Source organism: Babylonia areolata, chromosome 1 (genome assembly GCF_041734735.1).
Source record: "Babylonia areolata isolate BAREFJ2019XMU chromosome 1, ASM4173473v1, whole genome shotgun sequence".
NCBI lineage: Eukaryota > Metazoa > Mollusca > Gastropoda > Neogastropoda > Buccinidae > Babylonia > Babylonia areolata.
Genome location: NC_134876.1, coordinates 12270525 through 12282716, shown reverse-complemented (window position 1 = coordinate 12282716; position 12192 = coordinate 12270525). Strand labels below are relative to the sequence as shown.

Genomic DNA, 12192 nt, shown 5'->3' with positions numbered 1-12192 from the left:
TGACTAAGCGCTTTGGGTTACGCCGCTGGTCAGGCATCTGCTTAGCAGATGTGTAGCGTATATGCATTTCCCCAAACGCAGTGACGCCTACTTGAGTAACTTATCTGATCTGAACTGTGACCTGGCAGCAAGCTGTCTGGCAGTGGTAAGACGGCGGTGAATAAAAAAAACGCTTTATTTATCGTTTGAATGCTGTTTCACGGAGTTTTCCCATGTTGCGCGCGTGGGTGTGCGTGTGGGCGTTAAGCATTACCCAGCAAATTGGCGTTCTTAACTCCATCGACCTTTTCTGTCTCGGCGAGAGTTCTTGGCATTTCTGAACAATGGAACTGACAGGCTGCTGTTCCCGACTGCTTGTTGCATGGCAAAACTGTTTCGTTGTTGTGCGCGCGTGCGTTCGTGGGTGTGTGTCTGTGTGTGTGTGTGTGTGTGGGGGGGGGGGGGGTTAGGGGGGGGGGGGTGGAGGAGATGGGTGCGGAGGGTAGGCGGGGGGGGGGGGGGTGGAGGTTAAGGGAGCGTGAAGAAGTGGGCAGGGGGAAACGGATATAGTGGACAGTTGGGTGGTGGTGGTAGTGATGAAAAGAGAATAGGGAGGGATCTGCGTGTTCGTGAGTATGCATGTGAGTTACGCGCGTATGTGTATGCGCGTGCGAGCGCGAGCAATCCTGTACGCTGCTACTGTATTGTATTGTATTGTATTATAATTGTATTGCTTTGTATTTCATAGCTCTTTTGTCCCAAAAGATTTCTCCATATGAAAATGAGAGCGCCTCCCAATCGATTTGTTGCCGTGTGTCTTTTACGTGCACTAAGTGCATGCTGCACACGGGAGCTCGGTTATTTATTCATCAGAATGACTAGCGTCCAGACCATCACTCAAGGTCCAGTGGAGCGGGAGAAAATACTTTAGGCATATGTACTACAGGCAGTTATACTTCTCATTAGACCACCGTAATTATGCACGTGAGCTAAACAACCTTTAGCTTATCTGACTATTTATAGGCGCATAATTATGGCCGCAATTTCTCATGCATGACAAACTTCGTGCATGACTGATTCTTTGCGAGAGCGATTCGTCATTTTCCAAAACGAACACAAAAAAAAGCGCGACGAACAATATCCACCGCCCCCTCCTCGTGCGCGCGCGCGCCTGCGTCAGCTCCAAGTGGCTTTCTCACCGGATCACTTTTAGAGATAAACCATTGATCGCATGTCTCTCTGTACGTGCGTTGGAGAGACAAGAGGCAGATGGGACACACACACACACACACACGCGCGCGCGCGGTGTGCAGACTTGAACTGTTGCCATAAAACAGGCGAAGCTGGCGACACGCCGAGTTCAGTGGTGACTGGGCTGTTGAGAACGATGTAGTTTGAGACCCTACGTGACTTGAGTTACTGTGTCCGCTTGTCGTCAGAACTGGACACTTGAACTGTGTGACTACCGAAAGTTGTTGGACACTGGAAGAAAAGACAGCATGGGGGAACTCACCTGGCCCACTGACCTCTCACACCTGTCGGGTTAGAGGATTCATTTGTGTTGTCTGGTGTCGGAGAGGATTCATTTGTGTTGTCTGGTGTCGGTTTTAATTTGTCTTGTTCGTTTGTTTGTTTGAATATTCTTTTTTAAATTTGTTTAGTTTTGTTCTTTCTCTTCTTTTATGTTCTTTTGTTCTTGTTTCTCTTCTTTTCTTGTTGTCTTTGTTGCTGGTGTTATTATTCCTCTTTTTTCGTTTCTTCTCCTCGCTCCATCTATTTTGTTTTTCCTTGTTTTCTGTTGTTTTTGTCACACACACACATATATATTCATATATATATATTATGTATATATATATACACACATTTTTTGCTTCTCTGGTCGTTCCAGCTTTCCATTCTCGCTGATTAGCTTTCACAGGTTTTCATCTCTGTCCAAATAGACATATTCTGTTCTTGAATTTCCTCATGTCACTGACGTTAGTGTCTTTCCTTATCTTTTTAAGTGGTTGCCTGTACAGTTTCCATTTCTTATCTTTAGGCTAAGTCCAGTTGTTATGTCTTCCTGTCGATTATGTAACTGTTCATGTCTTGTTAAATGTTAAATGGCTGTATCATCATTTCCAAATATCTCCTTTGGATACAGGTCCGTTTTCACCCTTTTTAACATTTGTGTTCAGTTGGCTTTTTTTTTCACGTTTCAATTTCTGTTAATCAGCAATGTTCTTAATTTCTGTCAGCTGTACGCTGACCATGAGGATTGTTTTAAAGTTTGTATCATCGCACATGCCTGCACTTCGCTTTTCGTATATAAACTGTATAGGTAAACTACGCACACACACGCGCGCGCACACGCACACACACACACACACACACACATATATACAGGGAGTTCAACTGTCAGTGTCAACTCTCCAATTCCTGTTATTCGACTTTATTAACTTTCTTCTTCAATTAAACAGTTTAGCAACTTTTCATTGATTATTAACTGTCCCGTTCAGCTCAGTTCTCCTCATTGGTCATTGCCACTTTCAAGTCTGTATCTGTTACTTTATTTCATTTCCATATCAACCTATTTAACATGTCGGCTGGGCCATGAGGAACATAACTTGAATCAGTGGCTGTTAATATTTTTACTGTTTACCAGCTAAGTAATTTTTTCACTATGGTTAGTGCGTAAAATCAAGTTTTCAACTTAAAAAATTATTTGAATCATATTTCAGTATTCTTATGAGAAATGACAATATATTTTATCTGTTTTTATGACCGATAGCTAAAATTGTATGGAGTGAATGTTGTTGCAAACTGGCTGTGTGATCATTTCATAGTTAATTATCAGCTTCGCTGCTCAGTTTGTAGCATATTCAATAAGCAATGAGCTGAAAGTTTTCTCTCCTGGTTGCTGCAACTGTCAACGTTACATCTGCTGATTATTCTGTCATGTTTTTTGGTTAGGACTCCGACATGGAGTTTTGTACTTAATTGAGGAATAGCTGTGATAGCTACTACCTCCGACCCTCACTCACATCCCCTCCCTCTCTCGGTCTTACCCCCATTCATTCTTTTACCCTCTCTCTACATCTTGATTGTTACTTTTTTAAGCGCGTTGGGTTACGCTGCTGGTCAGGCATCTGCTTGGCAGATGTGGTGTAGCGTATATGGTTTTGTCCGAACGCAGTGACGCCTCCTTGAGCTACTGAAACTGAAACTGAAACTGTTACTTTTTACGAAATCAACTTTTAATCACTTATGAGCTAAACTGGTTAACTTTGTATTCCTCTGAATTGGAAGTGTCCGTTTTTTGCTCTTATTCTCGTTCTTGTTGATCGCCTCGACAATGTTTCTTTTTGTGCTCGGTGGTTGAACTAACCTTTAATAATGCTGCTCACATGCTATTTCTATTTTCATTTCTTGTTCACGAGTGACATCGACTTTTCGTTTCTTGTTAATCAATTATTGCCAGTAGGACGTAATTTCTTTTCACTCCCCGGACCCCTTTCTATATTTTATATCGATTTTTTTAAACTTGCGAGTGGATTCTAATATATTATCTGCGTCATGGACACGAGACACTAAAGCTTAAATGTATGAACAACATCGGTACCTCGTGTAATGCTAATCACGCTGTCTGCTACTTACAAGACATTCTCCATATTTGTATTATCTTAGATGCCGTGTTATAAAAACAAACAACCCCCCCGCGCCCCCCCCAAAAAACAAACAAACAAACAAACAACAAACCAAACAAACAAAAAAAAACAAAACAAAAAAAAACAACAACAAAAAACAATAACAAACAAACAACCCCCCAAAAAAAAACAAACAAAAAAACAAACAAAACAACAACAAAAAACAAACAAACAAAAAAACAAACAAAACAACAACAAAAAACAACAACAAAGCGAGTTGCTGTTGTGTGCTAAAGAGAAGAAACCGAAATGCCGTTTAACACTTCATCTTTTTTTGTTTGTATATCTGTCACAATTTTCCTTCTTCACACTACAGGCAATGCTTCGGTTAATGAAATGATTATTACTTAGTACCATGGCATCATCATCATCATTATTATTATTATTAGTTGTTGTATTGTTATTATCATAATGGGGCTTGTTGTAGTTCATTCATTCATGTGCCAGCAAACGATTTCTCTGGTCGAAAGCTTCTCTGGTTGAAAACTTTCATCCACTGAAGCCCCTCAGAATGGGCGATCGAAGCAACAACACTTCAATACCACCCGATAACAACTCACACTGCGAACCCCCCACCCCGGGATTTGGGTACAGAGAGTGGGCACGTAGACTTTGGCGGGTCTCTCTGCTGTCAATAAACACGCCAGGAACGGGAGGAGGTGGGGATATGGAGGAGAGGGGGAGGTGGAGGAAGTGAGGTGTGGGGCGCCAGGTCAGAAGTATCCAACAAGCCCATGTAACAGATGGTCCCCACAGTGTTTCTGCCGAGGGCCCTTTGGGGGGTGGTGAGTGTGTGGGCGGAGGGCTGAGGGCTGGTAGGTGATAGGGTTATGGCTCTGGTGTGTATGTGTGGCTGAAGATTATCGACTTTCGGTGGCTGACGATGTTGTTTTCTTACTTTGGAGTCTTGCCCGACTTTTTCTGTATTCTAGGAGCTTGGTGGTGGTGGTGGTGATGTGTGTGTGTGTGTGTGTGTGTGGGGGGGGGGGGGGGGGGGGGGCGGGGGGAGGTAACAGAATAGTTGGGGGAAGGTAACGGAGAAGTTGTTTCTGTGTGTGTGTGTGTGTGTGTGTGTGTGTGTGTGTGCGTGCGTGTGTGTGTGTGTGTGTGTGTGTGTGTGTGTGTGTGTGTGTGTGTTTTACCGCTTTCCTGGCTTTCTTTGCCGCTTTTTGTCGGTCAATTTTGTGTGCGTAACGCATTCTCTTTCTGTCTGTCTGTCTCTGTGTGTATGTAAGTATCTATGAGAGTTTCAGTTTCAGTTTACAGGAGGCGTCAAAGTTTGCAGACATGCGGAGAGCGAGAGAGAGAGAGGGAGAGAGAGAGAGAGAGAGGGAGAGAGCGTGATCATAATCATAGAACGGTTTTCTAAGTACAATGATCTGCTTATTTCCATCTGATGCAACTACCCATTACAAACCCATTACGACCGTCTATACCTGGTTTTATCAGAAGCTACTTTTCCTATTCTTCAATTACCTGCATGCAGTTGCCATATGTGCAGTTTGATGCTGCGCACACAAGAATCTTGTCTTTGCACAAAGGCCGCGGAATCGGCTTTCACGTGCAAGGCCGGGTACTGTTTCTCGTCTGTCGCACCTTTTCGCTTACTGCTTGCTCAGGCGTTCTGCTCTGGATTAACCAAGCTAAAAGCAAGAGAAGCGAAAGATACATTCATGCATGGAAACGAAAAGTATTAGGCTATACACGCACGCGATGAACGCATGCGCGCACCCCCCCTCCTCCCCATACACAAACACATACATACACACGCACATACATGCACACATGCGCGCGTATTCACCAACAAAGAAGAGATGAGAGAGAGAGAGAGAAAGGGGTGGGGTGGGGTGGGGGACATACCAAGGGGGGGGGGAGGAGGAACAGGCCCAGATAAGACCGAACTGTCCTCTTTATAACACCTACCCACAATGACAGCCCCATAACAACTGCCCTCACTTCTCCCTGGGGTCCCGTGGTGAAGAGACAGTGAGCACTGACTGGAAGCCAGTAACCCCCCCTGCCATGCTGACTCCGGACAGTGGACAACTGTCTGTCGACAGGCTGCTGCCTAACATCCCGTCCTCGTAACTACTGTCTGTCACTGAGTGGCACGGTGTCTCAGTCACAGAGGGAGGGGTGTGAGAGAGGGGGATTGCTGGGGTGGAGAGAGAGAGAGGGGCAGACATGAAGCAGAGAGAGAATGAATAAATGAATGAATGAATGGATAAATGCATGAATGAATGAATGAATCAATCTTTATTTTCGAACGGTGAAGATATTAGCACACGAGCCGACTAAGACACCCACCGCTGTTCTAAGAGACACAAACATATACGAATATGAGAGAGAGAGAGAGAGAGAGAGAGAGAGAGAGAGAGAGAGAGAGAGAGAGAGAGAGAGAGATGGGTACACCAGCCTTGTTCGTTTATAAGTACTGACTTTCTAGTTGTCCTGTTGAATTCATTGTATCTGTGTTGTAGCTTTTTTTCCCTTTAAACAAAACACTGTTTAAAGCACGTACTGACGTTGACTTAAACATGTTTATTCGAACATATCACGGTACATACCTATACGTACAACAACATACGACCACAAGAGTAACAGCAAAAACAAATCTTTCAATCGGTCCTGTCTAGGAAAGACAAGCGCAAAAGGCTATGACTTATCGTGGATGTTGTTGACGAACACCCGGACAGCGACAAACAAACGACCAGACAAGGTGAAACATACACCCACCACAACCTCTCCTACAGAGATGATGCGGGCGTGTGTAACATGAGAGACGATGATAATAGCCTTCATCGTCTGCGACAGAGCCAGAGATAGCCGTCAGACGACACGATGCGGGTTTAGCTGGCAGACAGGCTGGCCTCCTACGAGAAACATGAACTACAATATCTATTCCCAGATGTCGCGGAATACGTGTCTTCTGCTGACAGAAAAATAGCAGCGGCTTTCTTTTGCGTCGAAGAAATTTCTCTTCGCACAGAAGTGCAAGCGCACACGTAGGCGCGCGTGCACGTGTTATACAAACGTAAGTATGCATCCGCACCAATGTATAAATGAGTGATAGAAAGGCTGACAGGCAGAGATAGAGACAGATAGGTAGAGAAAGAGAGACAGAGAAAGGCAGACAGAGAGAGACCAGGGAACAGTCAGGCAGACAGACAGTCAGTCAGAGACGGACAAGCAGAGAAAGACAGACATACAGGGATGGACAGGCGAAGAAAGACAGAGAAAGACAGAGGCAGAGAAAGACATTGAAAGACAGGCATAGAAAGACAGGAAGGCAGTCATGCAGAGAAAAACAAAGCAGACAGGCAAAGAAAAACAAAGAGACATACAGACAGAAAAATAAGAGCCAGTTGGAAGAGGAAGGGGCGTCTAGACCCCACATTCAAACGGGGCACAACCACAAAACAAAACATCCCGAACAAAACATTAACCGAGCTGGCACAATGTCGCAAACAGTTGTGGCAGTCAACACCTGGCCGATTGTTTCATTGCATTCGAATACACTCGCAATTGTCACCCAACGATTGAGTGTGAGTTTCAGTTTCAGTTTCAGTTTCAGTAGCTCAAGGAGGCGTCACTGCGTTCGGACAAATCCATATACGCTACACCACATCTGCCAAGCAGATGCCTGACCAGCAGCGTAACCCAACGCGCTTAGTCAGGCCTTTAAAAAAAAGGTGAATGAATAATAGATAAGCTTACACAAATAAATAAATAAATAATTATAATATAAAAAGGTAGCAGTAATAATAATAATAAAATAATAATAAATAAATAAATACATAAATAAATAAATAAATAAGATAACAATGATGATAAATAAGAGTGAGTGTGAAACATACAAGAACGTTGTGTATTCCATGAACACGTTTTAGCACTTTGGGATAACACATTTGATGTTAAAAATTTCGTTCGAAAAAGACTTTATTGGGGTATTTGTCGGGTGGAAAGGGGGGGGGGGGCACCTCGCTCTTCATTGTCGATTTCTGTCAAGGTATCACGACATAAACGAAGTAGATGCAATATGTTTTCTTTGATTTTATGACCTCTGTATCTCTGCATCACTCATTCAACAAATAAAGGTAAAAAACAAACTTGAATTAGAGACACACATACACGCGCCCACACACACAAACATACATGCACACACACACACACACACACACACACTCTCTCTCTCTCTCTCTCTCTCTCTATATATATATATATATATATATATATCACTCTTCGTGAAAAGAAGTAAACGTAAAATCGATGAACAACACTGAACAATAACTAACACACACACACACACACACACACACACACGCACGCTACTTCCATCTGACTAAAAGGTCCCCGAGCACGTGACAACAGTGGCTCCGGAAGGCGGGCGATACGTGTAGGAGGAAGAAAGGCTGGGGAAAACGAACGAACAAACAAAAGAACAAAATAAATAAACAAACCATCGGGAATTCAGTATATTGGGAACAGTGTGCAACACGAACAGAGCTTACAAGGCGACCTTGTCATGCACACAAAAGAAGCAGCCTGTCTTCCCCTCTTGCCTGTTTTGTTCACAGTCATCGGCTTTTAAATAAATCAGCTTGGTGAGGAGGCGGGCGACACTGCACGTCGTCAGTTTACCACATGTGTGTTTTCCTCTCTCTCGCTCTCCCTCCCTCTCTCGCTCTCTGTATCTGTGTCTCTGTTTCTCTCTCACGCGCAGACACGAACAAGTACACACACACACACACACACACACACGCACGCACGCACGCACGCACACACACACACACGACAGCGCGCACACAAACACACTCACGCGGACGCACACACACAAACACAGGCAAACACACACACACACACACACACACACACACACACACACGCAAACTCCAATTAATGCTCAGTTCATTTCAATGTAATTTATTCATTCCACTTCTGGCGTGTACACGTCTAAAATTGCTTCGAGTGGGCTGAACGAGGAATGCTGAAATGAATTTGACTGAAAAGGAATTGAATGTGTGTGTGTGTGTGTGTGTGTGTGTGTGTGTGTGTGTGTGTGTGTGTGTGTGTGTGTGTGTGTGTGTGTGTGTGTGTGTGTGTGTGTGTGTGTGTGTGAGGCTCCCAGAAACACGCAAATGCACCATATATGTACATGAAATTCTCTTGATCCTTTGACCTAAACAACACACGTGTAAAACCGCGTGGCTGGACTTGTGTCGCACCTGCCTTCAACGACGCTGAGTGCCACCTGAAATGTATGGCTTATTATTGTTTGTTGTTATTTTTGTAATCCCCCCTCCCATCCCAAGACTGCACGAATTTAACAGATGATATGTCAAAACTGATCTGTTCAATATATTTTCTTCTCCACTGCGCTAAAATAACACAGTTTGGAAAATAAAATATCAATATCGCTTTGAATATTACGTATGAAGGGGAGAAAAACTCCAACTATCTGCAGATATTTCCGTAAATTTGATATATATATGTGAGTTTTGTGAAGTCGACGTGTCTTTGTCACAATGTTGTTGCGATCGTGTCTGTGTGTTCATATATATTCAATCTGTACCAGTGTGTTGTCCATTGGCGTTACCGGTTTCTAAATATGTGAGATACTGTATTGATAATTGTGTACCCGCGTGTTGTTCCCATTTAGCAGTTAACGGAATATTAATGTCACCGCAGTAACAATCACCCATACCCATTGGAAAGGAAGACGATAAAAAAATCATACTGTACGTTGTGTATTGTCCGCTCTTTATGACTGGTTTTCATGTCTGGGTTATTTGTCTCTGTGCGTTTGTAGTTGGTGGTGGCTGTGCATACACGATCTAAGGTGAACAAATTTCTATGCGTCCTATAAATACACAATTATTTCTTTTTCTTTATATCGACATTTTACCTTCCGTTTACTGTTCTTTCTTCTACCAGTGCCAGACATTAATTGATCTGTTAACAAAACGACAACCGTCCAGTTATCTACCGTGTCGCAGGCGAGAGTAAACATTTCACAACACATTATCTGTTTGTACACAGACACGTCACCGAACACACCAGATGCATGTTACGTGTGTATCAGCTTTATGGCCACAGACACACGAACAGCCTTCCATCAGCTTTGTCGCTGTGTTCCGGCGTGAACATTATCGTTGTTCGTACGGTGTGCATGCCCACGTTGCGTTTGACCAGCTGTTTTATGTCGCACGTGCATTATCATTAACAGCAAATGGCAGAAGTGTCTGATAATTTCCTTTCATGGGAGAGAGAGACAAAGACAGAGACAGACAGACAGACAGAGAGAGAGAGAGAGAGAGAGAGAGAGAGAGAGAGCGTGTGTGTGTATGTGTGTGTGTGTGTGTGTGTGTGTGTGTGTGTGTGTGTGTGAGAGAGAGAGAGAGAGAGAGAGAGAGAGAGAGATATTTATTGCAGATATGCGACAGCATGATTAATAAAGAACACGTCGTAAACACACAGCCACACCCACACCGACTGTGTACATATGTACACACCATACGATCACACACACACACACACACACACACAGACGTGCGCGCACGCTACATATCAACCAATACAGATATCAATCCATCCATACATGTGTACATAAATACACACATACAGGTATGCAATGTAAGTGACAACAGAAGCAGATGGCTAGTTCTTCAGTTGCGCCTGTCATTCGGATCAATGTGTATGCGTGTCTCCTTATGTCATCTTGAATGGGATTGCATGCCTATCTGCCCCGTGTTAATCAATACGTGCCTTGAGGCGAAGAAAAATGTAATAACTTGTACAGTCTGCACATTTTTAATGATTGCTTAGGAGTCTCTAGACGTTCATATCGCACACATATGCGCGCGCGCACACACACACACACACACACAAACTCGCGCGCGCACACACACACACACACACACACACACGCACTAACACACACACACACACACACACACACACAGTCACACGCGCTAACGCATAAACATTTACGCATACAGTTCATCGGATGCTATCATTGTCAAGCTGCCATACGACCACTGACAACAGAAGGCCTTGGGCTATTGCTAAGTCACATCAGAGGAGCTCAGTTGTACTTGTTTTTATTCAACATACCCTTACCAGGGACACTACCTACTAACCCCCCTTCTGATGACAATGATGGCTTTGTCGTTGAGCCAGACTGAGTGTCTGAAATGAATACCACCACTGACCACGTCCCTTCAACGTCAGTCTCTCACCAATCTGCCGACACCGAAGATAATGATACGAGTTCACCGCAGGTATGGAATTGGACGAGCATGAGAATAGTGGTGATGCTGTTGTTGAGATCCAGTTCGGGCTGAAACTATATGACAAGACCTCAGACTACGCTTCCGGTCCCAGTCACAATATATCCGTGCATCAACCAGGCTTGGAAGATGGGTTACAGACGCCTGCAACGTTGGTAAATACAACAAGAACATAATCGATGATGTATCGGTGGATTGGCGTTGGTCTGTGTGGTCCGAGTGTATCAATTTGTCCTCTTAACACACTCAGCGGGCCCAGCGGTGTCCATCCGAGGCAGAAAACTCACCACAGTTTGCCCACGCACCCAACTTTGAGATCATGATACTACTTCGAAACAATACAGAAGTTTGTTTCAGCTCCTTAAAAAAAATATGGCCCACTGACTGGCTTCTTCGAGTTATTGCTATTGTGTTTTCTTTCGTGGGCGTTCTGACTTAAGATATTGCTATTGTGTCTTTTTTCGTGGGCGTTTTCAGATGGCGATGTTGGAACAAATACAAAAGTTGCAGACAATAGCTTGACAGTGAAGGGTAAAATGTAGGTAATGGCCAAAATACAAAGCCTGTCTGGGTCACAGTAATAAAATGGTAATTGCTGACTGGTACATCAAACTTCTAAAAGCGTGCAAGACATGACGATAATGCTTTCTTTGTCGATTCTCCATCACACTCTCATTTCAATCTCTCTTTAAATTGAAGGAAGAGCTCAATGGGGATTTTGATATTGCATGATTTATTTGATATTGCACGATTTATTCAATGACATATATATGGTTATTGCTCACACTCATACATATCAACCATCCCACATATCTACCTGGTATCCTTCCTCCCCCGCAAACGCCCTCATCCCTCGTTACCCACCTCCCCCAACACACACACACACACACACACCAGTATTTTTCTGCGACCGAATGCACAATGAATGTATGTGTGTGTTTCTATGTTTCCTCAACCCCCCGCCCCACCCCACCCACACTTTCACTGCCGGTTGTGCAAGCCGATGACATCAGTCACCAGACGGACAACTGGGGTGTTCACACACAACACACGTCGCGACACGTGACACAAGTATTGAATGTACATGGTCTGCACAACTTGGGAATGGGAGAACAAGTTGGCAGGACGCATGCTGATGTTAAGCATACAGAGGCTTTGTGCCTTGTGCCGCCTGGCGAGCTGCTGACAGAGCCAAACCTTTCAAACATCGTGCAAACAACCACATATATATACTGTAC

At 44.0% G+C, this 12192-nt stretch overlaps 2 protein-coding genes across 3 annotated transcripts in view; one reads left to right on the top strand and one right to left on the bottom strand.

Annotated features, from left to right (window-relative positions):
* The window catches only part of LOC143279649 (synaptotagmin-15-like), an 85059-nt gene that overhangs the window by 46533 nt on the left and 26334 nt on the right, over nt 1–12192 (top strand). The window contains exon 1 of one of the 2 annotated variants that reach the window (XM_076583685.1): nt 1357–1521. The exons of the other annotated variant lie outside the window; for it this stretch is intronic. Within the exon in view, the coding sequence (XP_076439800.1) occupies nt 1479–1521 (43 nt within the window). The 5' untranslated portion in view covers nt 1357–1478. Of the gene's footprint in view, nt 1–1356; nt 1522–12192 lie in introns of those variants that run through there. 2 annotated transcript variants of the gene reach the window in all.
* Nucleotides 1–12192, bottom strand: part of LOC143279656 (high-affinity choline transporter 1-like) — a 109183-nt gene that overhangs the window by 93004 nt on the left and 3987 nt on the right. The gene's annotated exons all lie outside the window — the stretch shown is intronic.